The sequence below is a fragment of the Citrus clementina genome, unplaced genomic scaffold (assembly GCF_000493195.1).
Source record: "Citrus clementina cultivar Clemenules unplaced genomic scaffold, Citrus_clementina_v1.0 scaffold_1, whole genome shotgun sequence".
NCBI lineage: Eukaryota > Viridiplantae > Streptophyta > Magnoliopsida > Sapindales > Rutaceae > Citrus > Citrus x clementina.
The window spans coordinates 16,462,533-16,490,081 of NW_006263303.1; the positions used below are offsets into that span (position 1 = coordinate 16,462,533).

Consider the following 27,549-nt stretch of genomic DNA (forward strand, 5'->3'; position numbering starts at 1 on the left):
TATATCTGATTGTAAATATCAGTGTAATGTCTGTTATAATAACAATTATGTAAATATTAGTGTAATATCTACTATAATAACAGTTATAAATATTTATATAATTCATTAATAACATGTGTAATGTGTATTAAAAAAAATAATTAAAAGGTTACCAAAATCTTCTTGAATCGGCTTTATAATACTAATCTGAATATCTATGCTGAAAACATACGAAACCTTGTTCCGAAAGACTGTGGTCAATGTATGACTGTGACAATGCACAAGGGCATAATCGTCATATCCTGAAAACCATGCATGATAACACAACTGTAAAATGTTTATGTTCGCGGTTATGTCCCAAGTAAGAAAGTAAAGCAATACAATTACACACAGTGAGTGCATCGAGTAACAGAATATTATTATCATTGACTGCTAAAGACAAACGGCATATCGTCAATTCGTCATCCTCCATTGAATAAGAAAAACCCCACTTCCACTTATATCTCTCTCTCTGCATCAATCCATCTGCAAACACAGCACAAGCCCTTTACCACCCCTAACAAAAAAAATCTCTTAGCATCTTGGCTTTGGCTCTGTTTATGGCCAAAACACAGCAGTAAAAAAAAAAAAAAAAAAAAAAAAAGGTACAAGCAAATAAGAAATGGACAGTGATAGACCCCCCCATCGCAGCACAAGCAACAGCAGCAGCAGTGCAACCGCTACAACAACAACAACAACAACTAATATTTGTACTACAAACACAAGTAGTGAGCTGTTCATTTGTTTCACTTCGCGCTTATCTTCTTCATCCTCCATGAAACTCCCTTCCAAATCAATCTTGAGCCCCGGCCGTGGTAGAGATTCCTCACAAATCTCCCTCTCAACTTCTCTGAGCAGAAGGCTGAGGAACAGTGGGAGCTTAAAAGGTGGCCAGGCTTCACCCATGTTCCCGGCAACCGCTACTAATGGGAAGAAACGAGGCTGTTCTTTTGAGACCCCTGAGCCGTCTTCGCCTAAAGTTACTTGTATTGGTCAAGTGAGGGTTAAAACCAAGAAGCAAGGGAAGAAGATGAGGGCAAGATCCCGAAGGGAAGTCAGCTTCAGGAGAACAGAACAAGGGGCTACTAACATCAGCATCAACAGCACAAGCACGAACAGTAACTGTAACAGCCACAACAATCTTGATGTGAATCATTATCAAGATTTTGTGCAAGGTCACCCACAAGAATGCTTGCCGCACAGAAACCAAAGATGGGTTCATTTGCCTGTGACAATATGTGAGGCTTTGAGGACATTTGGAGCTGAGTTTAATTGCTTTTTGCCTTGTAGATCTTCTTGCATGGCGAGCAATAACAAGGAAGAGAAAGTGAACCATCACCACCACCGCCCAAATGGTGATGCAAATGCAAATAGAAGCGATAGCTCTTGTGGGGCAGTGTTTGCTAGGTGGCTGGTGGTGGGAGGAGAAGAAGAGAGGAATTGCAGCGTTGTTGAAGCACAAGATGAAGATGATATGCCGAGGAGGAGTCAGAGGAGGCATGTCTTTGAGGATATTGTGATTGAAGGAGATAAATGTGAGCTCAAAAATGAGATCTTTGGTGAAGAAAAAGAAAAAGAAGAAGAAGAACAAGAAGAAGGCAGAGTGAGTATTTGTATTCCGCCAAAGAATGCTTTGTTACTGATGAGGTGTAGATCTGATCCTGTTAAAATGGCTGCTCTTGCTAATCGTTTTTGGGAATGCCCTCCTCCTCAAGAAGATGAAGCAGCTGAAAATGAAGAGGAAGAAGAAGCAGAAGAAGAAGTGAGAAAGACAATCATTGAAGAAGCTAGAATCCCAGAAGCAGAAGCTGAACAAGAAGCAGAATTAGAAGCGCAAGCACAAGTAGAAGCTGAAAGCGAAGGAGTCAGTGAAGTAGTACAAGAAGAAGAGGAAGTAGAAGAAAAAGAAGAAGAAGAAGAAGATAAACAAGTACTGGACCAGCCAGCTGTGTTAGAAGAAGCAGCTGCTGAAAGTGATTCTTACACAGAAGCACTTCCAGATCCAGACAATGAACAAAATATAGCCCAGTTGGTGCAAGAAAATGAAAACTTCCTTGAAGATGAGACTGAACCAGCTCCAAAATTAGAGAAAAGAGAAGCTTTTGACGACATTGAAGACATAAGGCCAAGCTTTTCTTGTTCTTCTGAAGTATTCTCACAGCAAGAGCAAGAATCTGAAGTTGCAGTAGCAGAGGATTCAGCGGAAAAGAGAGAGGAAGAGGAAGAGGAAGAGGAGGAAGAAAAAGAAACGGAGACGACAAGTGAAAGATCCGAACCCGATGAACCGGAAATGGGTCAAGAGTCAAAGGAGGGAGAGAGTCATAAAGAGAACTTGCTGCCGGATTGCTTGCTGTTAATGATGTGTGAGCCGAAGCTGTCAATGGAGGTATCGAAAGAGACTTGGGTCTGCAGTACGGACTTCATTAGATGGCAGCCGTCGGAGAAAAAGCCACCGCCGCAAACAGTCAACAAAACGGACGGCTGTGATGAGAAGCCCAAGAAGAGAGTCAGCGTGGACAACGCAACTCCTGCGCCGCAGCAGCAGCAGCAGCAGAAGCAGCCCCAGTTGTCAATGCAGCCGCCGAGGTCATCTTGCTCTTTCCCAGCGGCTCCACCCTTGCCTCCGGCTCTCGGCGCGCCGTCCGTGAAAACGATGAACATCATGATAGAGCAAAAGCTCGTGGGAGCCAAGCCGTCTTCTTACGAGCCGTTTGCGCTCACGCGCTGCAAGTCCGAGCCGAGGAAACAGTCTGCTAAGCTCGCGCCCGAGACTTGCTTTTGGAAGAACAGAAAGATCGAGCCGCATCGCCCAGCTACGCTCGGGGTCGGTGCGGCTGGAGTCGGGTTTTGAGCCGGGTTAATAGAAGAATCGGGTCGGGTCAAAATTAGCCGTCAGTTTGTATGGTATGGATAATTTGTAGGCTTTTTTTTTAACTGCTCTGGCTTGTTTGTAAATTTATTTTTCATATTTAGAAACTTTTTTTTTCTTTATTATTACTATTAGTTTTACCTCTTTTGTGCGAATAATTACAAATTTAATGAAAGGTATATTATTATGATTATTCATTGAAAATAACCTATTCTGTGGAACAGAAAGTATAAAGTTGTGATGATATTATCATCTTGTCACGTTGGTTGTGGGTGTAAAGGGTTTAGCATGGGCCTTACCAGGAGCAGGGGTCAATTCAGGCCGTTGGATTGGTGTAGGGGCTGGATGCGGTTGAAAGGAATAGGACAAGGGTTTGATGGTGAAATTATTAAAGCTGTAGATTAGGTCAAGGTTTGTTGTCATGTTGTTGTCTCCAAATAATTTTGGTTTGGGTAATTTTTAAAAACCTCTCCTGAGGTTTGGGCTTGTTGCAAGTAGACGGCGAGAATTGATTTATTTGTAAAAAAACTTTTTACCGTCAGTTAAGTTTAACATTGACCGTTAGTTGATCGTGCAAAGACAATATTACTCTTAATAATAGTTTATAAACGAAAATAACTATAAAAAAAACCAAAATTATTGGTGCAAAAAGCACAAATCTTATTTTTTGACAATTTTATCCTTGTCAATTCTAAAAATTTACAATATCATAGGTAAAGATTATGACTATTTCATTTTTAAATTTTTAATTTTATCTTTCTTGTAGGAATTTTAAGGAAATATCAATAATTTAAAGAGGATTTTTTAATTTTTTAATTTTAATTTTTTATAAAAACTTTAAGAAAATATCAATAATTTAAAAAGTGTAAAATAACTAATAATTTTAGTTTTTTTTAGTTATTTTCGTTTATAAACTATTGTTAAGGGTAATATTGTCTTTGCACGGTCAACTAACGGTCAATGTTAAATTTAACTGACAGTAGGACGTTTTTTACAAATAAATCCATTCTCGCCATCTACTTACAACAAACCCAAACTTCAGGGGAGGTTTTTAAAAATTACCCTTTTGGTTAGGATGGTGATCCTCTTTTCAACTATGTCCCACCATTCAATAATAAATTTGGTGATTGATTTTAATCAAATTTCTTACTACGACATTCTTAACGTACTGTAGTCACCTCAATTTATATCCAAAATCTCACTATAAGTAACAAATCTACATGTTTCGTTTTTAAATTAATAAAGAATTTCCTATACCAGCTATATAATTCAGAGCAATTTCCAATGTCGCGCTTTAGAATTAATGATGAGAAATATCAGTAATTATTATTATTATTTTTTGAGTGGGGAAATTCATTATTGGTATCGTGTCTCTGGAAATTGGAGTGTGCTTCTGTAAGTGGCAGAGCAGAACACTGATCAAATATCATACTGTCACTAAATTTCAAGGCCAAAGATTTTTATATTTTAGTCTTGCAAACCATTTTACAGCTTTTCAAGGCCTGGACTTTTCCTTCACTAACACTATTGCACAAACTGCGTCTGTGTGCTACTGTGCTGTGTCTTTAACTTTATAAGGTGGCGACAAAAATAAAGGTAAAAGGTTAAAATAAGAAAAAGAAGCAAAAGTGAGAACAGTTCAGTGGATCAAAGATCTTGGGCTAGCTGTAGTGATTTGGGCACCTATTTTTGTCCTCAAATGACCCAATGACCAATATTGGATACACAAATTTTCATTTCATTTCATTGAATGAAATGATATAGTACAAGATTATAAACGCTGTGACAGAGATTTAAAGGACAATCATTTGAAATACATCAATGGATGGTCTTCAGTTTGAATGGGTGCAGGCTTTGGCCTACATGGAGGAAAGAATTTAGAGATGACTGCCTGGTTTCATTTCAGGACTCAAAAATTTTTCATGGGAATTTTCCCTGACAACTTAGCTGTAGTTTGCAAATAAAGCGGCAATGCATGGATCCAAATGCTAGCATGTGATTCTATGACAATATACTAAAATTGTGAAACTTCAAAACTGTTGCAGGAAGATAAATTGGCAAACCAGGAAGACAATGTATAAATAAACTGAAAGGATTCTCCTTTTAGTTTTAGTTATAACTGTCACTCTTGTAAGTTGTCATCTTCAACTAATTTCATACGAGATAAAATTTCAACGAAAGGTAAAACTAGCCTGGAATCTTATGAAATTCAGAAAAACAGAGGGCCACAAATGGTTTGGAGGAAGGAATACTTTGATGCAGGTTAAGTCACAATGCCTTCTTCACAGATGCTAAAAATTTCCTGAGACCAGGATCATCGGCAGTGAATACCACAACCAAAAAGATTGGGTTGCAAAAATTGTTGCAACTTGAGGCAAAGGACAGAGGCTTTGCATTTACAGTGATCAATGACGAAGTATCAGCTTCAACTTTCTTAGCTTTGACATCTCAAACTCTTAAGTTCTCTGATTGGGGCATGGATCAGTAGCTCTTTGAATAACGTCTTCAGAGGTACTCTTTATCTCTGGGGACATGAGCTCTTCCATCATCTCGATCAAATATATCGGCCTTCTAATCTGTTTCCTGCTGGCTTTTGGTTCTTTACTCTAATGTCTAAGGTGCACCGTCCATGCCAATTTCCTCATCAGCAAGCCAACCACTGATATTCCTGTGAACCATGTGCGGAAGGAATTGATCAGAGGGTGCTTTTTCTGGTCAGTTGGCCTGCCAGCAATCTACTTCGCCACTAATTTGCTGCTGTGGAATTTTGGTCCTATACAAATGTTTGTTGCTTCTGTCATTACAGTTGTTCTGCATATTCTTGACTCAAATTCAACTCCAATGCAACAAACAGTATGAACTGGCCAATAGTGATAACCTGTTTGGGAAGATTGATGAGGAAATAACTATAGTTGCAAGGGTAACTGAACACCACGAAAGATATCGTGAGATCAGAAGCAGAACTTCTGTCGGTGAGCTATGACTATCACCTGCTGCTGCAAAGAATGATCAAGATGAAAACAATAGGAAGTTGAATATTTCCATTTGAGTTTAGAAGCAACAAACTGAAACACAAGTAACCAAAAAGAAACAGAAAACAGGTAGAAGTAGCTAGTTCTAAACATTCCATGGGTTCAGTTCCTCCATGGCTAGCAAGCACAAAACCCCACATGCAGTTTGCTAGGTCCTGCATAATTAATATGCATATTTGTAAGCTCTGGGCTGACAATCTGTTGATTGTTCATCCATACTAGGAACACATGAATCAAAATCCTGCTGGACCACTGCAATGACATGATATCAGGAAAGTGCAACTTTTCTTTTTTCTTTATCATAGTACAGTCATCTGCAGTAGCAACAGCTGTAAACTAAATCATTTTGTAATGTACTTATAAGAAAATAATACAATAGAAGATTGACAGCAGTGAGATCAATAAGATCATTATTAGTTCAGAGCACAGTTAAAACTGACAATAAAATTTTTTATTAATTTCGATGTATATCTTTTTAAAAATTGGTTACAGAAATCTATTTCTCCATTGTCAATTCAGGTTTCCTCTTCCCTTACTGTCTGCTATCTGAGCTTTGATCCTCCTTGCCGCTATTCAATTCAGTATCTGTGGCATTCTCAGCTGTTGAATTCAGTGAGCCTGATTGCTGTTCACCTATATTCTCTGTTTCTTTACTACTACTAGAATCTTCTGTGAAAGAATTCAGGGCAAGCTGGCCAGAATATAGAAACAAACCAACTGAGTTGATGCCAAAAACAAATGTTGCAAGGTAACACAACCCATTTACAATAGTCCTGAAAGAATGAATACGCATTTAGTGGCATGAAGAAAATAGGGAATCATGACTTTCATCAATGAATTTACAGTAATTTGTGACAGATGAAAGTGGTCTTAGGAGCTACCTTATTGTTATTGTTATTTGACGCACCTGAAAATCAGGAATACAAAGTTAATACAAGCAATGGACAGTTACTACTTAATAATACAGGAAAGTCATAAGACAATTCACAACTTACTTCTAATAGCACTGTGTTCAATTAACTGGAAGAAGGAGAGTAATTATTCCAAAAAGAAAAAATGTTTTCCAGGGATTAGTATCCTACATTTTTCCGTTTCACCTAAATAATCTGATGAAAGTATTTCTAAAGCCTAGTCACCATATGTAAAAGAAAGCTCAACCAATTTGAAACAAACCATTAAATTCAAATATCAGAAAGGAAAATCGAAGAACAAACTGAAAAATTATCAGAAATAGTCTGGCGGTTGAGAGCAGCCTCAATAGTAGTGGTGAACTTATAAAGAATGATGGCAATCACACCAGCCGTTAATCCACCCAACAATGCCTGGACAGGTGAAGGAGGACCTTTAGCATCAATTGAAGATGACCCCAATGCTTTCAAGTTATCCAACGCCTCATCTTTCAACGATTTCTTTGCCCCCGAAGACCTAAATTTCTAGAACCAGAAAAATCCATTTCCTCAGAATCCAAACCAAGTTTTAGTAACAAATAAGCAAGCAACTAAAATCCTGATGTGCCAAATCAAGATATGACAGGACATGAAGATGGTACATTGGACAGAATAACAAAGCAATGGTGTAGCACTTCCTCCCATTCCAAATTTCATAATAGCAATAACATAGCAAACAGAGACCCACCAAAAAGCCCCAGTTACTCAAAATTCATATTGTAACACAAGTTATCAAATATCGATAGAAATCATTTCATCACTTATATTAAACGATGACAACGCATGATGTTGACAATTAAGAACAATCACTTAACAATTTCATCACTCATAGTGAAAGCTGAAGAAATTTTGATCGAAACAATGAACTATTATCAACCCAGTTCATCACATTGTATATTAAAGCTATACAACAACAGATATACTAAACAAACTGAAAGAATAAGAAAATTTGAAAAGTAACAGACAGATACCAGTTCTTTAGCACGCTTGGCTCGGCGTCGGAGAGCGCGAAAGAGGAAGACAGAGATGGCGCCAGTGAGAAGAACACTTGTGGCGACTTGGAGAGAAGAAGGTTCATCTGTGGTTGCAAATATAGATTGCGGCAGCTCAACAGGACCCTCTTCAGATGTTGTGGGTGCGGTTATGTTGGTGGTGGGTTCTTGAGCCTGTGCGAGACAATACGGCTCGATTAAGGGTCTTCGTCGAGGAAAGGCTGAGAGAGAAATGGTGGGCTTCTGAAGAAAGTTGAGTTTTTGGGGATGGTGAGAGACAGTGAAGGGGAAGTTTAAGGAGAGCAGATGATGAGTTTGTAACATGTTTAAGCTCTTTTAGCTTTTAGTTTGTTTTCTGTTATGATGGATGCGTTGCGTGTACTTGGTGCTTGTTTTGCTGTCTTTGCTTTTAGATTGGGAGTTGGAAGTCTGTGACTCTGTGGTGTGTTTTGAGATTTTGGTGGGGTTTTGAGAAAATATCTTCTCTTTGGTTCTGAGTTTTGGATAACTAAACAAATTGATCCTTGTATAGTAACAACGACCAAGTTTATCCAAATATTGGATCCTAGAACATACAAATTTTCTTTTGTAAAGTATAACCATTGTTTGTCATTTGGAGTAGCTTCCTTCCATTTTTAATGTGAGCCAATTTTTTGGAATGCGTTCATTGCTGGTGTGTTGATAAGATTTTGAAACCAATTTTCGGAGCTAATTTTTGGGCTAAGTTTATTGCCACCATGCTGATCCAGGTTGGTCTAGATAGTTTCTAATTGGATTTTTAATATAAAAGAGAGAGAGGGAGAGAGAGGGAGAGATTGGCACACTTGTACAAGAATGAAAAATTTGAAATGAAATTTTTTTATACAAGAATGAAATAACTAGACAGGAATTCAGATCCTATGAACTTATTTCTTAAACCATCCAAGCCATTCCTGAAAATCTTGCAGAAATTGCAGGAGGACCACAGAATGGATTAACACTTAGCAGAGACCGTATGCATTCATGAATTACATATTTGAGCGTCATATAATATGATCATTTTAATGTCAAATTCACTTCTAATCAAATTATGTTATAAGTTATTAACATTCTTGCCGCACATTTGATGCCACAGCTCGAGCCCAAAACTTGAGTTGTTCCTTCATGTCTTCTGTAGAATTCTTGGGCACACAATTTGGAACTGGAGCTGCTGGAGGGGCACAGCTTTGGACAACCCAAGCCTCAGACAAATATGGTCTCCTCATCTTGTAATCCATTTGGCTCAATTTTTCTTGTTTCTTTTCTTGCAAGCCAGGAAGTATGTTAACTACATTTGGGCTCAAGTCTTTTTTCTCAAACGTGAATCCCAAGTCTTTGAAACCTTGCACTTCCTCTGTTTCAAGATCATTTAAGCTCTTCCTGATCATTTTCTGATGATTATGGTACCGACGGCTCATTTCCTTGATCCCATTTGTGTTCTTGCTTTCCACCTCCGAGCTTCTTGGCGGCCGGGCCCTCGAAATGCTGTAACTTGGAATCGTGCCCTGTAAACACATATTTGAAAGGCTCCATCATATTTCAGCATCAAGGTGGAAATATTTTACTTATAAACTTAAATGAATCTTTTATTTCTTTATTAATTTCTTTAATATTCGAACACGGAGGCCAATAAAAAAAATGAATGAACGAATAAAAAAATTAAAACCACTTAGCGGAGCCCTAGGGCAACTCAAATAAGTCTCAACTATTACAAGCGAGGATTATCGAATTAGTACCTCTGAAGAATGCCTTGGCTGCAAGCTTTCTGTAGAATTAGCAAATGCCAGCTGAATCAATCTGCTCATTCTAGCATCACTCTCATTTTCTTGGCAGCTGATATCTTCTCTCCCTATATTTGGTGGCAGAGAAGGAGCCTTTTGCAGTTTCCGGCATGACAATTCCCCGGAAAATTTGGTCCCGCTTGTACCTGCCTTCTCTTTACTACCTCCTCCCTTCTCTTTATTACTACAACTTGGTTTTGGTGCTTGAAGCCTAATCGGATGTGATGATTGCCTTATCAATTTTCTTGCTCCAATGCTCTCTTTCTCTAGCTCTTCCTCTTTCCTCCCTATAAAAGGTGGCAAAGATGGTGCCCGAATCAATCCACGACGAGCAACCACACCATCATCATCTTCTTTCTTCTCTATAAACGAAGTGTTTGATGAAGATGGACAAGGATCAGAATTGCACCTCAACATCATTCTTGCTCTTCCCATCAGCAAATTATCAAAGAACCAACACTCTTCCAATAGATCATCAACAACTTCATTATCAGCCTTGTCATCTGTGCTAGAACATGACACAAAAGTGTCATCACCATCACCATTCCCATTACCATTACTCTCCATAGCTTTTTACAAACTTTGTATGAAAATCTAATCTTTGTAAAGATTATTTATTCATGTCTGTTTCTGGTCTCTTGCATTCTCTTATTTATATATGTATTTAAAATATGCAATGCATATGAAGGCTTGACCTTGGTATCAGCCAGCCATGTGAGACATGACACCATGTGCTTCAAGCTCACAACACTTAATATTTTACAAGTTTAATTAATTATTTGATGTTATATACACTGAGAGGGTGGGGTGAGCTAGAGCTAGCTAGGGTTCAATTTATCAAATGGGGTTGTTAGAAATTGAAATATGGGGATGATTTATTGTTTGGATATAGTCATATAGATGGCTTTGTCATGCCAGCGCATAGCCCATGTGATTGAATCAATTTGTCTATGACACAACAGAAAAATATTCTTTTGCATTCTGTTTTGTTTCTTCCTAATAGTTGACAGCTAAGGTTTAGAGACTTGGAGGTGTTCAATTTTATTTCTAAAGTTGGCTACTCCTCCATATTTTGCAACATATTAGCCAAAAGGTTCCGTAATTCATGGGACTGGCTAGAAATGGATCACAAACCTGAATCTGGGCTTATGTTTAACATGGAAGCAACTAGTTCATTGAACTGTTTGAACTTTGTTTTTGTTTTTATTTTTAAACATCTAAAGTGTTTGTTCCAAATGCACAAAAATGCAAATTAAATTTTTTATTAAATAATTTCGTAGGTTTTAAAATTTTACCATCAATGAATAATTAAATATTTTCGTAAGTTATAAAATTTTATCATATCGAATAGATGAACGATACATTACTTGAGGTGTAATCTCTTGGTGTAAATAGTTATTTTCTAAGATATTTTGTCATGTCTTTGGGTACTAAATCATCTTCCTATGTTGAGATGTATGCTATTATTATGAATTTTGAGTTTACACCGATAAGGGATAGACTCAGATATGGCTAGAATGTGATTCAATGGTTGTTGTTGTTGCTTAATTATCATCTACCTTGGGAGCTCTATATTCACTGGCAAAATTGTAAAAATCGTTATGCTCTATCAATTTCAAATGCTCTCATATCTTCATACAAGTAAACTTTATTACGGATTCTCTAGTTCATATTAGATTGACTTCGGTAATTACACATGATGGGGTCATTCCCTAATTGCCATCTGTAAGAGTTTGCATGAAGATTCTTGAGGCTTTCCTAAATACGGATTTTCTTAATTAGTGTTAAATCCTCTAGTTTTATTATTTCATTTTCCATTGATAAAAGCAACTTTATTTACACAAAAAAAAAACTCTCTAAGTAATCACCTATCATTAGTGTAATACTATATGGTTAACTTAATGAGAATCAGTACGAATCGGTGAGAAAATTTATTACGAATCTATTATTGGAGTTATTATCTCATTGCTTGGGAAGAGTTAATTAACAAGCAATGATTGCAAATAAATTTATTTTTTAATTCAAAATAAAAAGTATGTCTAGTTAATAACATAATGGTTCCCTTATAATAATTTTAAGATTCTAATAAGAAGACATATTAGTATGGGCCAAATACAGAGGACATGCAGTGTCTTAAAATTATCAGACAAAACTTTAATTGAAGTTTGTTATATAGTTGATCTTGTCATGAAAAGATGGCCTTCTACTACTTCCTCATTCCTTGTTCTTTTGATCATGAAAATGAAAAAAATCCAAGTTATATATAATAAGACCTACACCCATATTTCTTTGGGTAAAGAGCATATTTTTATGAAAATAAGTATTTTGTGCAGTAAATCCATGCGTCACTTGAAACAACTTTAACATAAAAATTGTTAAGTTTATCAAACTTATTAAACTAAGTAAAGATGCTTGTCGAAAAGCTAAAGAGAAGAGAGAGTAATGTAGCTAAAGAGAAAGTTAATTACCCAAAAGTGTGCATACAAGAGAGCTTCAGAGCTTTATAAGTATGTTTGAGTTACTTGTTGACTTGTGTTTCAAATGCATTGTCATGTCCTATTTATAGGGAGACTTGCCTAATTCTAGAAAATTCCATACAACTTGCGCAACTTAAAATTCTCCAAAACTTGGTAGAATAGTGTAACACGTGGCATGTGTATAGAATTCTTTAGATTTTGTACTAAGTATACACAAATGTGAAAGATGCTAGATATATACGAGCGTCAGAGTGTGCTAGAATATTCTAGACTAGAATCAAGCTAGCATAGTGTCACGGGCGACTCAAATTTGTCACAAACAGAGGTAAAATTGGCGCATGCAAGTACGTTTAGTAAAGTTTGGGATACACTCAGCAGTAGGGTGCACTCAATAGTAAGGCCGCCTCATAAAACTAGTGAGTCGTAATACACTTAGCAAGCGAACACCCCACATTCAACAAACCCGGGCCGATTTCTAGAAATCTCTACATCTTGTAAATAGCTAGATTTTTAGGCAACTTGCACACTTGCTAGGAAGGTTATGGACTTAGGCTAGCAACTCTATAAATAGGGATGCCACCCTCCATTTTGCTCACCACACAAATCGTCATACTAGCACACACACACACACAACACACAAGCAACTCAAGCACTTTTGTAAAAAGTTCTCTTATATCTTATCTTTTTTAATAATAAAATTATATTTGGCCACATTGCTCTTTTTTCTCTCTAGCCTTTCTGCAGTTATCTTTTTTGGTTACCTTGAGAGGTTCATTAGGCTTATTTAGCAACTTATATATTAGAAGTTGTCTAAGTGTCGCACGGATTACTATGTAAATTACTCATCAATGACAATAACTTGTCTTGGATTTAGGCTTTTGAATTTGAAATTTTGGGCAGCCAGTCACAGTATGCACCCTTAAAGTTTCACAAAAAAGATAAATGCATCCCTTATTCTTTTGACAAGGAGATTTGCATTCCCATCCATTACTTTACTTTTTTTTTTAAGCAGAGTCGCTCTCTGTTTGGCTCATAAAATGACTATTTTGCCAACAATATTAACAATAACTTGTATTTAATTATTAGTTTTTATTTTATTTTATAATTTTGACGCCAACTAAAACATGCTTTTCTTATCTGTCTTTATAAAACTGAAATACAATATGCATTTCGATTTTCCTTCTGCATGCATTACCAAATGCTGTTAATCAAAGGCTCAAAATACAAAAAAGCTTTGAGGGGCAATAAGTAATAGCGAATCAAACACCAAACATTTTCTAAACCCCTTTACTTAAGCCAGGCATTTTCAAAATTGGAACTACTGAAGTTAGTTTAATTAACAAGCTTATTTCAAAGAACAAATTTTTTATTAATAGATAATCTTACCTCGATAAAATCCAATTCGAATAACGTCTTCGTGTTCTAAAGTTGTGACAGTATTGCTAGAAACAAGTGCCTAGGGTTTTAGAACACTCTCATGAATTGATTTCATTGGAAACAAAATGGACCCTTTTTATTTATTATTCTACTGTTTGTTGCCAAATAGATTCTTATAATCGGTTCCTTTAATTCAATTTCAAAAACTATATATACACATGCTATTGAGGATATCCTCACTTTATTAAATTTAAATGAGGATGCTAGTAAAAAAAAAGATTTTATTTCACTAATAAGACAAAAAAAATCCTATGTATTGAGATTTGTGCTTTTGTATTATACTGACATCTTTCTTTAACAAAATGAGAATAACCTCACTAGAGAAAGACTATATATATATATAATATTGGGTTTCTTGTTGTTCTCCAACCATTTCAATTCAGGATTTAATGGGCATGGCAGAAGAAAGTATTTTTTCTTTAGAGGGAGTAGTTTGGGATTCTATGGGGTTCTTTGTAGGTTCGGTATCTTTGAGAACAACTTTACCTTTGTTTTTCTTCGGCGGCATTATCTGTTTTGCAAAAATTCCCGAGTTAGAAAATCAGGAACAGAATTTGTATCTCCTTTAATATATTCAATATCAACATATTCCCTTCTGGTATCAGAGCCAAGGGGAGGATAGTGTAAAGCAGTTCAGAGTTCTTGTGTTTAAAGACTTGTGTTTTGTTTAATTTCTGTTTGTGTGGTGAATTTTTACTGGTAGTAAGTCCCGTTTCAGGATAGGATTTCTGCTTAGGGCTGTAAAACCATACCTGTAGCCATTCATTCAAGACCTTAGATTGACCATAAGTTCTTTCTTCATGGATCCTCTGCTCTGTAGAGCATCATCCTTTTCTAGCTCTTCTTCCGGGAAGACTAGTGATTCAAAACATGTTGTGAGTTCAGAAGAATTTATTATTGAGAACTTTGATAAAGCAATTGATTGTTGGGAACTTCCAAAAATTTCCAAAGAAAAGATTTACAAAACAAAAAAGCTCGATATTTTAAAAAATGATTATGTTATAAAGACTGAAGAACGTGATATTACTATTTCAGAACCTTTTGAAACAATTCACCTGTTTTCAGAAAGTTCATTAAAGAAATTAAAGGAAAAGAAATTTAATTATGTCCACATCGGTCTTATCCAGGTCGGAATAAAGCCTCTTACAAAAGAGGGCTTGGATACCTCTATCCTTGCTGTCCTTAGAGATGGTCGATTCATCTCTTTTGATGATTCCTTGCTAAGTAGCATCGAATCTAGTCTATGTAAAGGTCCGATTTCTTTTAATTGTTATCCAAACATAACAATTTCTCTTAAAGACAAAAATATTTTGAAAAGCATGATTTTACAAATCAAAACCCATAATTATAATATGATTAAAGGGTCTGTCCCAGTTGCACTGATTTTTAAAATCTCTTATAAAGCAATGATTTCAGCATTCAGTACGCAACATAGATTCCAGTAAAAAAGAGATGAGACTCTTCTCTTGCAGACTGATTTGTCTAGAGCAAATACTGTTATTCCAAAACCAATCCAATGGAAAGATATCAATCTTCCAGAGGAATGGATTCTTGAAGGAGCTGCTCCACCAGCAATTCCAAAACAACTTGAGCTTAATACAGAGTTGCAAAATGTGACTTAGTATTCTGATGGTAGAGTCAAACTATCTTTCAGAAGATCTAACTCGACCAGATTTTCTGATAAAGAATCGTGCTCAAGCATTCCTTCATTAGAAAGGAAATTCACAAAAATCCCTTCGGTCATAAGTCTTCCTTTCCAAAGTCAGCCTAGGTTCTCTACTTCAGATGTACCTAGCTCCTCCATACGTTCTGTTGACTATACTACAAATATTACTCATCCAATTTATACTAGCAGTCAACATGAACAAAAGCAGGATGAGAAGGAACCTTTTCCTCCAACTTCCCCTACATTCTCTGCGGTCACAGAAAATGTTATAAATGTTATTGAAAAGAATTTTGAACTTGACAAAAATCTTCTTCATGATGATTTTTATTCAGAAAAGAATAAAGGAAAAAGAACTTGGTTTTTTAAATATTTTCTAAATCAAAGAAAAGAAATCCAACAAGTTTATTATGAATTTGTAAACTTACATCAAGTTCATATATTGTTTTTTGATTGGTTCGAAATATATTCTTCTGAGAACAACATTTTCAATCCCTTTAAAGAATCGAACCCTATAACTATTAGAAAGAAAATTCATGAGTGGAAACTTTCTGATAGTGACAGAACCATAGAATCTGAGCACCCACCTCTTTGGAGTATAACTGTTGATCACGGTGAACCTCCTGTCCAAATTAGAGCCTCACCTTACAAAATCCCAAAACCAAATGATTTTGATGCCAATTTGAGTAGTATTATCCAACAGAATAATTTCTGCAATACTAACTTAAATACTATTGGAAAACAGTTGACTAGGATAGAAAACCAATTCCAAAAGTCAACCATAGCCATCTCCTCTGTTTCTCCTGTTCCATCAAAATCAGATTCTGACAAAAAGCTTAAAAACCTTATTTTCAAACCTTTTCAGGTTTCGAAAACTAGCCAAAAGCTTGCTCAAGAGTCAAAATCAGATTTTGCTAAAGCCATTAGAGAACAACTAGATAGGATTGAAGCAGCTTCATCTTCATCTAGTAAAGTTCAAATAGCTCCTGATACTCCCCAATCTAGCAAGATTGGAGTACTAGAACATGATGACTAAACTTCTATAGCCTCTTCAGACTTAGAAGCCTTCAAAGATGATTCTATTCCTAAAGCCAACAAAATCCATTGGGAATTAGCCCTTCCCACAGTCAAGTCTCCTCTGGATTTGACCATAGACAATAGGCCTAGTGCATTAAACCAATCTCGATATAATGCATCCTCTGTCTATGAATAGAATATTGATGGAATGTCGGAATACAACATACTAGGATTGTTGCAACAAATGACCATGGCAGCCAATGCCTATAAAACCCAATCAGGAACTTCTGACAAGGCTATTGCATAAATCCTTATTGCCAGTTTTACTGGTCAACTTAAAGGATGGTAGGATCATCTTCTCACCAATGAGCAACAATTAGATATTCTTAATCCTATCCAAAGAGATCAAGATGGCACCCCCATCTATGATGAATTCAATAACCCAATTCAGGATGCAGTAGCAACCCTAATTGTTACTTTTTCTCTTCATTTCATAGGTGACTCTTCTCACCTTAGAGACAAAAATTCTGAGTTACTACACAATCTAAGATGTAGGAAACTTAGTGAGTTCCAAACCTACAAAACTACTTTCTTCACCAGACTCTTTCTTAGAGATGATGCAAATCATACTACTTGGAAAGAAAAATTCTTAGCAGGATTACCTACCCTTTTAGGAGAAAAGGTTAGGAATTCTATTAAAGTCCTTTATGACAATCGCATTCCCTATGACGATCTTACTTATGGTGAGCTAGTCAGCTTTGTCAACAAAGAAGGTTTAAAGGTCTGCCAAGATTTGAAATTACAAAAACGGCTTAAATGGGAGCTTAAGAAGTCTAAGAAAGAATTAGGCGGTTTTTGTAAACAATTCAACTATGACCTTTAAAACCTCTACTTCCAAGGATTGTAATGGTGAATGTTCTTCAAGACCTCACAGAAAACATTACAAATCCAAAAGCCATAAGAAACCATTCCAAAAGTTTAGAGAATCTTTTTATAAGAAACCTTCGAGGCCTTATAAAAAACCCAATTTCTCTAAAAAGAAAAACTTTAGAGCCAAACCAAAGACCCCTTTTACTCCTTTCAATTACAAAGAAGCCATATGTCATAAGTGTGGCATAAAAGGCCATACTGCAAAATATTGCAGAATGAACAAGAAGCTCCAAGAGCTTGGCCTAGATGATGAAGTCCTTTCCAAAATTGCCCCTCTCATGGTAGAGTCTTCAGACTCTGAGTCTTCCATGTCGGGAGATAGTGACCCACTTCAGGTCGATGAGCTTTTTGACTCAGATACCTCTGCATCTAGCAGTAGTGGATCTGAAACAGATTCCTTTTTAAAGAAAATCAATGTTTTGACTAAAGACCAAGAAACTTTTTTTGAACTCGTAAAGAATATTTCCGATCCAAGTCTTCAAAAAGAATATCTTGATAAGCTTTTGAAAACTCTGGATTTTAATAAAGCTGAAACTTCTAAAGTTCCAATTGTTAAAAAGAACTCTTATGATCTTACTGAGATTTTGAATAAAAAGAAAACGAAGAAAAATACCCCCAGTATTCAAGATCTTCAGAAAGAAATTAAAGACATTAAAACTGAGATTAGAGAATTAAAAGAAAAACAAAAAAGTGATTCTGAGACTATCCAACTTCTTTTGCAAAAACATTTACAGGATAATTCAGATAATGAATCCAATTCTGATAATGGTGATAATAATGATCAAAGTTTAGAAAACATTGAATCTGTTCCCAATGATTTTCTATTTGTTTTAAAACAAATCACCACGAGAAAATATTTAATTAAAATCACTTTAATTTTTTCTGATGATTTTGCAATTGATGCCATTGCCCTTTTTGACACTGGAGCCGATTTAAATTGCATAAGGGAAGATATTGTCCCCAAACGATTTCATGAGAAAACTAAAGAAAGACTTTCTGCAGCTAATAATTCAAAACTCAATGTAAAATCTAAAGTTGAAGCTTCAATTCATAACAATGGTTTTGAATTTAGAACTTCTTTTATTCTCACAAATGATATTCATCATGCCATCATCTTGGGAACTCCTTTTATAAATCTTATAACACCTTATACTGTCAATTATGATAGTATATCCTTCAAAACAAAAAATGAAAAACTTGTTTTTCCATTTATTGAAAAACCTAAAACAAGGAATTTAAATATTGTTAAAGCTTGTTCTGTTTATCAAAACCGAATAAACAATTTACTTAAATCAAAACAGTGTGATATAATATTTTTAAAAAAGGATTTGGATTTACAAAGAATTGAAAGCCAATTACAAAGTGAATTCATTAAAAGAAAAATTTCTGATTTCAAAACTCTTATTGAAAAAGAAATTTGTGCCGATCTACCCTCTGCTTTTTGGAACAGAAAACAACACTTGGTAGATCTACCTTATGAAAATTCTTTTGATGAAAGACAAATTCCTACTAAAGCCCGTCCAATTCAAATGAATATGGAATTAGAACAACATTGTAAAAAGGAAATCAAAGATTTGGAGTCCAAAGGACTCATTGTAAAGTCAAGATCCCCATGGTCTTGTGCCGCTTTTTATGTTAATAAAAATTCTGAAATTGAAAGAGGCACCCCTAGATTGGTTATAAATTACAAACCCCTTAACAAAGCCCTAAAATGGATTAGGTACCCAATACCTAATAAAAAAGATTTGCTCCAAAAACTACATTCTGCTTTCATATTTTCAAAATTTGACATGAAGTCAGGTTTTTGGCAAATTCAAATTCATCCGAATGACCGTTACAAAACTACTTTTACTGTTCCATTTGGTCAATACGAATGGACAGTCATGCCTTTTGGTTTAAAGAATGCACCTTCAGAATTTCAAAGAATTATGAATGATATTTATAACCCTTATTCTGAATTTTGCATTGTCTATATTGATGATGTTCTGATTTTTTCCCAAACCATCGACCAACATTTCAAACATTTAAAGACTTTTTATTTTGCTACCAGAAAGGCTGGCCTAGCAATCTCCAGTTCAAAAGTCTCTTTGTTTCAAACAAAGATTAGGTTCCTAGGTCATCATATTTCCAAAGGGACCATTACCCCTATTGAGCGTTCACTTGTCTTCGCAGACAAGTTTCCTGATAAAATCCTAGACAAAACTCAACTACAAAGGTTTCTAGGAAGTTTAAACTATGTTCTTGATTTCTGCCCTAATATCAACAGGTTGTCTAAACCTCTGCATGATAGATTAAAGAAAAAACCTGTTCCTTGGACAAATGAACATACCAAAGTTGTAAAGCTTATAAAGAATTCTGTAAAAAGCATCCCATGTTTATATCTTGCTAATCCTATATTACCTAAAATTATTGAAACTGATGCATCTGATTTAGGTTATGGATATATATATATATATATATATATATATATTAGGGATATGACCATATTAAAGTGAGGTATCAATTAAAAGAAAAAAAACATTTACTTTAATGCAATGTATTTTATCCTATAATATATTAAAATCTATATATTTTGTTTAGTTTATTCTTGACTTTAATATAGTTAAGAATCCCTGTTTGAAAACTTCTTCGTATATGTGTAGTGCAAACGTAGATTTTCGCTTCAGAGTGGTATAGATGGAGGTACATATGTCCTTTCTAAAAAATTAACAAGGTGCATTTGTACTTTTACAAAATTTTAGGGGTCTATATGTCTTTTACCAAAGTTTTCAAGAATAAATGTTTTGGTCTTAAACTTGTATTAAGCCAATGAATATAGTTTGATAGTCAGGTTAGGAATTAAAATCAAGGAGGAGTTTACAATATTATACATTGTCTTTATTATTAGTATATTATTATTATTACTACTATTTATAACATTTTCAAGGACAACTTTAGCAGCAGACGGTTGCCTAGAACTCCAAATTTTAGGGCGACCCCAATTTTTAGATATTTATTTATTAATAAACTAATTAATAATTATTCTTTAAGATATCAAAGTTTTTCTAAAGTTAATTGTGTAGGAAAGCCAAATTTTTAGGCATCTCTCTATTATTAGTCCCGATCATAATAATCCAAAAATCTTTTTAATAATAATCCTATATCCGTTAATTTTCATCTTGAAGCTAAGATTTATTTATTTTGAAAAAAGTCCTATATTTGATAATTTTCATTGTTCAATTAATGATTTTAACCCTTAATTCTTTATTAAGAATAATGATAGACATCCCAAATTTAATTTTAAATTTCATCTCAAATAATATGACATGTGATGTGTCGTATTGTCAATTCTTTATTAATTGTATTATCACATCATCTAATTGATGAATATGACATCATTTGAAATAAAAATCCAGGCTATGTAAAACAAATCCTTTGTTAATTCTTCCAAAGAAAAGGTTAAATACTTTCAGCTTCCATGAAAAATACTTTATCAAAATTATTAATATTGGAAATAACCTTTGGTCTTTGACGGAACTCTATTAAATACCTCAAAACCAACAGATATTGGATCAACAATAATCTCAGCTAAAAACTTTCTCGCTTTAAGTTTACAACATTGTAAAAATTCATTTACGATGTTGTAAATTCGTCCAAAATTTTAATTCTAAATTAAAAAAATTTCCCATAATTTGATTACGGTGGTATAGATGGATAATGGTCTAGCATATATGATGCAAATTAGTTAAATATAATAGTCGTAAATGAATGGGAGTTTTATATTCTCTTAAACATCATCTTACTAGATTTACTGAAAATCGTGGGGTATCACCAATGTCCCAATTGCAAGATACACACTCTACGATATACCAATGTCCCAATTGCAAGATACACATTCTATGATATATTACAATTGATTAGTGTTAAAAATTATATATTTATTAAAGAGTTAAAAATGTTATTTTGTGCTTTTAATATAATTTACATTTGTAATTATATAACATACTATAAATTTCTAATTATTTTTCTAAATATTTAATTTTGTGTATTTTTGTGTGTTTATTAGGTAAAAATAAGCAATTTGAGGCTCCAAACAAATTACGGATGTCAAATTTAGATTCCAGAAGTCCAAGATATTAGGTCATTATCGACGAGGAACTGCCACTTTTGTTGTAAATTTATAAGTTTTTACCACGGTAAATGTGGTAACTGTGGTAACTGTGAGATTATAAGTTTTTATCATGTTAGGTATGGTAATTGTTAGTGAAATGTGTTGGATGTGCTTGATTGGATTAAGTTATGTTTATGTTTTGTTAGTCGGACAAATGTAAGGTTAAGATATAATTAGTTTTATTCATTTATGTGGTGTGAATTAATTTTGTATTAGTATAAATAGAGAGGGGGGAACACACCTCTTCACACCTTTCCTTCTCTTCTTTCTCCTCAAATTCTTCTTCTCATACCTCTTTGTAATATATTTTCAATAAATAAAATTAGTTTTATTTTCAATTTTCAAATACTTTTTTAATTATTTTTAATTATTTTAATAATTCCCTTTATTTCAATTAGGTTTAGCTAAATATTAATACTTAGGGAAGGTGAAGCTCTTAGGAAATAAATATGATTGAATCAAATTCTATTTTTAATTATATAAATTAAATTATTTTCTATTTAATTTTATCCATATTTTATATTTTGAATTTTGATTTATTGTAGACAAACATGAGATTTTGGCACAATGAATTCTTAATATCTTAGTATAAAGTATGGTAGAATGGTATTTTGACTTATTGTAGACAAATTAAGTTTTGGCACATTAAGTACTTAATCCATAATGAAATTAATGAGAAAATAATTATAATTTATATAATTAATCTTTTGGGCAATAAAATAAAAATAAAAAGAATTTATTAAGTTGTATTTATTACTAAGAGTGGATCCATAACCCTAACTAATTTTATTTCATAGTTTTTCTCAAATCAAATTACATATAGTTAAATTTTCTTTTCTTTTTTTAGATAAACTTAAATAAATAAATTAAATCATTTTTCTGTGGATTAACCTTGGACTCACCAAGATATAGTATAACTAGGCACTCTTATACTTGGGAGTAAATTAAACACTTTTAAGTCGTGTCAACAAGCATTATATTATGACATAGTCTAAATACACCCACCATTACTAATTAATTAATATTGACAGACAAGTGCTGAATTTTCTATCCAATGATCTCAAATTAAATGCGGCAAAAACCATTAAGGGCCAGTTTGAGAATGCTGTAGTTTTTAAAATAATTTATGTTAGTTGTGTTATAAAAATAATTAGCTGTGAAAAGAATCAGTTAAGTGTTTGGTAAATTTTGTTTTCAAAAGTACTGTGAGTTTTGAAAGTAGTTATGGACGTTTGGTAAATTTTACTAGTAAACTGCTGAGAGAAAACAGATGACTAAAATGTACATAATATAGAATAAAATTTATTTATACATATTAAAACATGTACATATAATATTTTTAATTGTGTTTTATAACAATGTTTACTAAAAATAAAATTTATAATATATTGATTTTATTTTTTATTATCTTAAAATAATTGATAATTAAATTTATAATATAGTGAAACAAATTTAATAATAATTCGACCAACAAATTGATATTAATAAATTTAGATTAATGAGTTATAATAAAAATTTATCAAAATATTAATTTAGTTTCTAATTTGAATAAAGATAATTTGGGTTTAGGTAATAATTTTAAGGATATCTATGGAATTGTATTAAAGGATAAAATTGATTCTTAAAATCAGAATCTAAAAACTACTCCTTCCCTCCTTTTCAAAATCAACTGTAGGAGGGGCTGGTTTTAACAAAAGTGATTTTAATTTTTTTTTACCAAATACTAAAATTAGCTTTTAGATTTTCAAAATCAATTTCAAACCTCTCAAAAGCAATCCCAAACGGACCTTAATTCCTTAAATAGTCGAAATGGGAGAAAATATATTGGGAAAATATTACTCGGATTTGTCAAATTTAGTTGTATCTTGTTGGAAATATGGGGCTGTTTAAATCATTAATGTAACTACTCATTTGCCTGTGGAGTATAGACACCACACAATAAACAAATTAAAACCCAACAAAAAGAAAATAAAAAACTAGGGTTAAAATGTTACAAGGAAAAAAAAAAAAGAAAAAAGCTACCCCCAAATAATTTTCTGATAGATGATCCCCTAAATTATGATTTTACAGTAAACAAGGCAAAACATGCGCTTATTTAGTTACAGGCTGAGTCAATTTTATTCCCATTTTTTCGTGGATTGCTATAACCCTCTCTCTTGCAAAATGCCAACACTTACAACTATACCCAACGAAAACAATCACATGTTTTTTTTTTCTCTTTTTTATTTTTTTCTCTTGAATAAATCAGAAAACAATCACATTGAAAAAACAAGATCTACGGCTTGTGATGCCATCTTAATAATTTTTACTTTATATGTATTACAACAAGGCCTTAGTTTTTATTTATTTATTTATTTTCTTGTTTTCGGACTTGAATTTTTTTTTTTTTTATACGAAAAGGCCTTAGTTAAAGGCTAAGCAACGACCATTCGTGGGTACGCAGACCCAGATACATCATGCAACAGTCACCCTTCAGTTCCGGATGGAGGCGTTGGAAACACATGGATCCCAAGAGGCAAAAGAAGAGCTTGGTTGGTAAGGTAATCAGCTGCAAAATTGGTTTCTTTATAGCTGTGTGACAGAGATACCTGCCACTCCATGTTAAGAAGTATTTTAATTCCCTGAATAAGAGAGGAGTAAGCATTGAGATGATTGTTATCTGTGGCTAGGATCTCAGTGATGCATCGACCATCAACTTCAACAAGTAGTTGTCTAATCCCAATATTCCAGGCAAGTTGCAACCGTTGAAATAGACCCGAAAGCTCCGCCCCAGTAATAGTGCAATGGCCAATATTCATACCAAAGCCATGAACCCATTCTCCGCAATAATTTCTAATGAGGCCAACTGCACTTGCATGTCCTGAAATCTTTCGAGCACCATCTGTTTTTAATTTAAAAAAAGGCCAAGGTGGGGCCATCCATTTCAACCATTTGATTATCCTTTCATGGCCTGGTTTACAGATATTCTCCATGGAAGAATTAATTTCGGCCGCACGGTGCATAATTAATGAATCAGCTCTCAACTAATACATTAATTAAATACCTAAAACTTTCAACTAATACCTAAAACTCTCAACCATTTGTCTTAATTTTTTTATTACGTGTATCTCTCAACTAATAAATGAATCAGAAAGGAATGATAGTACCTAAAACATTGTCCTAACTCTCGATACATTAATTAAATTTAATTACAAGTTCGCAAAGTGAAGCAAAATGGCAGATTCAGGGAGCTGCTCATCATCATCATCATCAGCATTTCCCATTGTAATGTTACCATGGTTTGCTGTCGGCCACATGACTCCATTTCTTCATCTCTCCAACAAGCTAGCTGAAAAAGGCCATAAAATCACAATCCTACTGCCCAGAAAGGCTCAAACACAGCTTCAACATTTCAACCTCCATCCTGATCTCATCACCTTACACCCTCTCACCGTCCCTTACGTCGACGGCCTCCCCGCCGGAGCCGAAACCGCATCGGACGTACCCATGTCCTCCATCAATCTCCTCGTCATTGCAATGGACCGCTGCCGGGGCCAGGTGGAAGCAGTGATCAAAGCCGCAAAGCCTAGGCTTCTTTTTTATGACATTGCTTACTGGATGGCGACAATATCCAAGTCGTTGAGCATCAAATGCATTAAATACAACGTCGTCTGTGCCGCGTCGATTGCCACTGCCCTTGTTCCGGCTAGAAATGTTCCAAAGGACAGGCCCGTAACAGAAGCTGAATTAGCAATGCCGCCGGCAGGCTACCCTTCGGATACCATCGTATTACGTCGGCACGAAGCACGAGAGTTGACGTTCATATCATTCCCGTTCGGAGAAGGAATGTCGTTTTACGAGCGAATCACAACATCCTTGAAAGAATCCGACGCCATATCAATAAGAACTTGCCATGAAATAGAAGGGGATTTGTGTGAATATATTGCACGTCAGTACAATAAGCCGGTTTTTCTGACCGGTCCAGTTCTGCATGAACCGGCTAAGACACCGTCGGAGGAGAGATGGGATAAGTGGCTAGGCGGGTTTGAGAGAAGTTCGGTGGTTTACTGTGCGTTCGGGAGCCAAATCATTCTCGAAAAGAAGCAGTTTCAAGAACTTCTTCTAGGGCTTGAGTTAACGGGCTTGTGTTTCCTCATAGCGTTGAAGCCACCGACGGGAGCTTCGACGGTGGAAGAAGCGTTTCCGGATGGGTTTGCGGAGAGAACAAAAGGAAGAGGAGTGGTTTGCGGAGAATGGGTGGAACAAATGCCCATTTTGGAACACTCCTCGGTGGGATGCTTTGTGAGTCATTGTGGGTTTGGCTCGATGTGGGAGAGTTTGATGAGTGACTGTCAGATAGTGTTGGTGCCGCATCTCGGTGATCAAATATTGAACACTAGGTTGTTGGCTGAGGAGCTTAAGGTTGCTGTTGAGGTTGAGAGAGAAGAAAATGGATGGTTTTCGAAGGAGAGTTTGTGCAAAGCCATTAAGTGTGTGATGGATAAAGAGAGTGAAGTGGGTAATGTGGTGAGGAGAAACCATGCAAAGTGGAAGGGGACATTGGTGAGTCCCGGTTTCGTGAGTGGTTACATTGATAAGTTTGTTCAAAATATGCGGGGGCTCGTGAGTTGTGAGGTGCACACTAGTTAAAATGGATGTTTGATTTAATTTCTTTCTTGTTGTAGGCGTTTCAATGTTTCTTAACTTCGATTGTCTACAAGTTCATGCATGGCCTATTTATGTTGTATGATTATTAATGGTATGGTATGTAGCAAATATATTCAAATCAAACTACAAATAAACCAACATGATTTTTTTTTTCTAGAAATTTAAAAAAAAAACATTTTATTAAAAAGTACGATTTATAATGAAATAATAAACTAATTAAAATGTGATTTGATAGATGGTAGAACCAGAACCTGCAAGCTAAAAATTTAGGATCCTGAGATGAGCTTATATGCTCACTTACATTTTTATATTTAGCGCGTATAGAATTTAGGATCGTAACATTCTATCTCTTACCCGAAGTGTTACCTTTCTCTAATATTCCTTTGACAAATTAATTTTCATTTTGCTTGATAGAGCACTAACCATGCAAATCGTAAAATATAGCCAAGAAGTAAAAAAAGGTTGGACGGGTGGAGTAACAACCCCTTCGTTTTTTAACCAAATTTTACACCAATTCAATTGATAGAATATTGTGTTAAAATTTTAATTAGAAAATTATTAATTATATGTCTTCTCTCTAATTTTACAAAATCCATCGACGTAACAATCAATAATTATAATAAAAAAATTTATAATAGTTCTGATGAAAAATCATCCAAAAAAATAATTGAACTAGAATTAAAAAAAAAACTAATTTAACTAATACAACTTAGGGCCTGTTTAGGATTATTTTTGGAAGGTTTAAAAGTAATTTTGAAAAACTAAAAACTAATTTTGGAATTTGATAATTTTTTAAAATTACTTTTGGTAAAAACACCTCATCCTACAATATATTTTGAAAAGTAGAGAAAGAATAGCTTTTCAAAATCTAATTTTGAAAATTACTTTTATACTTAATACAATTTCATATATGCCTTCATTTATATTATTAAAATCTAAAATTATCATTCTAATTATGAAATAAATCATTAATTTTAAATAGATTATTACCAACTATATTGAGATAACAAAATAAAAATAAAATTAATAATATAAAATTTTTATTTTTATTATCAATTATTATATTTATAAAATAAAAAAAATATTTTATATAAATGTTTAAATAAATTTTATTCTAACATAATACACTGATTTTGGGCTTTTTACGTGCTTCTCCAAGATAACAATCGAATCCTATTCTAACATAATACACCGATTTTGGGCTTTTTACGAGCTTCTCCAAGATGACAATTGAATCCTGACTCGCTTTCTTGCATGCACCTCGATATTGGCGAAACAATGCCACGAGAAAAAAATGGGAGTCTTTAAACTATTAACCTTTTGAACACTTAAGGTTATGACCAAAGAATGATTTGGTGGAGAAAAACTGGGTTACATTTGGAGAAAAACACAATTTTTTTTCCCGCACCCTTTTTGGGGCCAAAACCGAAGGCTATAGCACAACAGTTTTGGGCTTTTCATGGGCTCCTCCAAGACGGCATTAGAATCCTGACTTGGTTTTTTGCATGAACCTTGATATTGGTAAAACGCTGCCACATAAAAAAAATAGGAGTCTGTTTTGAGCCACAAAA

At 34.4% G+C, this 27,549-nt stretch overlaps 4 protein-coding genes across 4 annotated transcripts; 2 read left to right on the forward strand and 2 right to left on the reverse strand.

Annotated features, from left to right (window-relative positions):
* Positions 1 to 335: 335 nt before the first annotated feature.
* Positions 336 to 2,984, forward strand: LOC18054012 (FK506-binding protein 5). The gene has a single exon (XM_006451701.2). The coding sequence runs from the start codon at positions 641 to 643 to the stop codon at positions 2,867 to 2,869; it is 2,229 nt and encodes a 742-aa protein (XP_006451764.1). The 5' UTR covers positions 336 to 640; the 3' UTR covers positions 2,870 to 2,984.
* A 3,328-nt stretch (positions 2,985 to 6,312) lies between these two features.
* Positions 6,313 to 8,284, reverse strand: LOC18054013. Its single transcript, XM_006451703.2, has 4 exons — positions 7,838 to 8,284; positions 7,134 to 7,352; positions 6,801 to 6,826; positions 6,313 to 6,692 (listed from the first exon to the last, which is right to left on the reverse strand). The coding sequence occupies exons 1-4, from the start codon at positions 8,180 to 8,182 to the stop codon at positions 6,452 to 6,454; spliced, it is 831 nt and encodes a 276-aa protein (XP_006451766.1). The 5' UTR covers positions 8,183 to 8,284; the 3' UTR covers positions 6,313 to 6,451.
* Positions 8,285 to 8,822: 538 nt separating this feature from the next.
* LOC18054014 lies at positions 8,823 to 10,397 on the reverse strand. Its single transcript, XM_006451704.2, has 2 exons — positions 9,613 to 10,397; positions 8,823 to 9,381 (listed from the first exon to the last, which is right to left on the reverse strand). The coding sequence occupies exons 1-2, from the start codon at positions 10,222 to 10,224 to the stop codon at positions 8,941 to 8,943; spliced, it is 1,053 nt and encodes a 350-aa protein (XP_006451767.1). The 5' UTR covers positions 10,225 to 10,397; the 3' UTR covers positions 8,823 to 8,940.
* A 14,050-nt stretch (positions 10,398 to 24,447) lies between these two features.
* On the forward strand, positions 24,448 to 26,040 carry LOC18054015 (UDP-glycosyltransferase 79B3). The gene has a single exon (XM_006451705.2). It carries the CDS (start codon positions 24,545 to 24,547, stop codon positions 25,958 to 25,960), a length of 1,416 nt encoding a protein of 471 aa, XP_006451768.1. The 5' UTR covers positions 24,448 to 24,544; the 3' UTR covers positions 25,961 to 26,040.
* The last annotated feature ends 1,509 nt before the right edge of the window (positions 26,041 to 27,549 follow it).

What these genes read in the sequence shown, in the direction of transcription:
- LOC18054012 (XM_006451701.2), top strand. Translation starts at nt 641, where the DNA reads ATGGACAGTGATAGACCCCCCCATCGCAGCACAAGCAACAGCAGCAGC.
- LOC18054015 (XM_006451705.2), top strand. Translation starts at nt 24,545, where the DNA reads ATGGCAGATTCAGGGAGCTGCTCATCATCATCATCATCAGCATTTCCC.
- LOC18054014 (XM_006451704.2), bottom strand. Translation starts at nt 10,224, where the DNA reads ATGGAGAGTAATGGTAATGGGAATGGTGATGGTGATGACACTTTTGTG. An exon ending in AGCCAAGGCATTCTTCAGAG is followed by an intron (nt 9,382 to 9,612) that starts GTACTAATTCGA and finishes ATGTGTTTACAG; the next exon opens with GGCACGATTCCAAGTTACAG.
- LOC18054013 (XM_006451703.2), bottom strand. Translation starts at nt 8,182, where the DNA reads ATGTTACAAACTCATCATCTGCTCTCCTTAAACTTCCCCTTCACTGTC. An exon ending in CCAAGCGTGCTAAAGAACTG is followed by an intron (nt 7,353 to 7,837) that starts GTATCTGTCTGT and finishes TTCTGGTTCTAG; the next exon opens with AAATTTAGGTCTTCGGGGGC. An exon ending in CTATTTCTGATAATTTTTCA is followed by an intron (nt 6,827 to 7,133) that starts GTTTGTTCTTCG and finishes CCTGATTTTCAG; the next exon opens with GTGCGTCAAATAACAATAAC.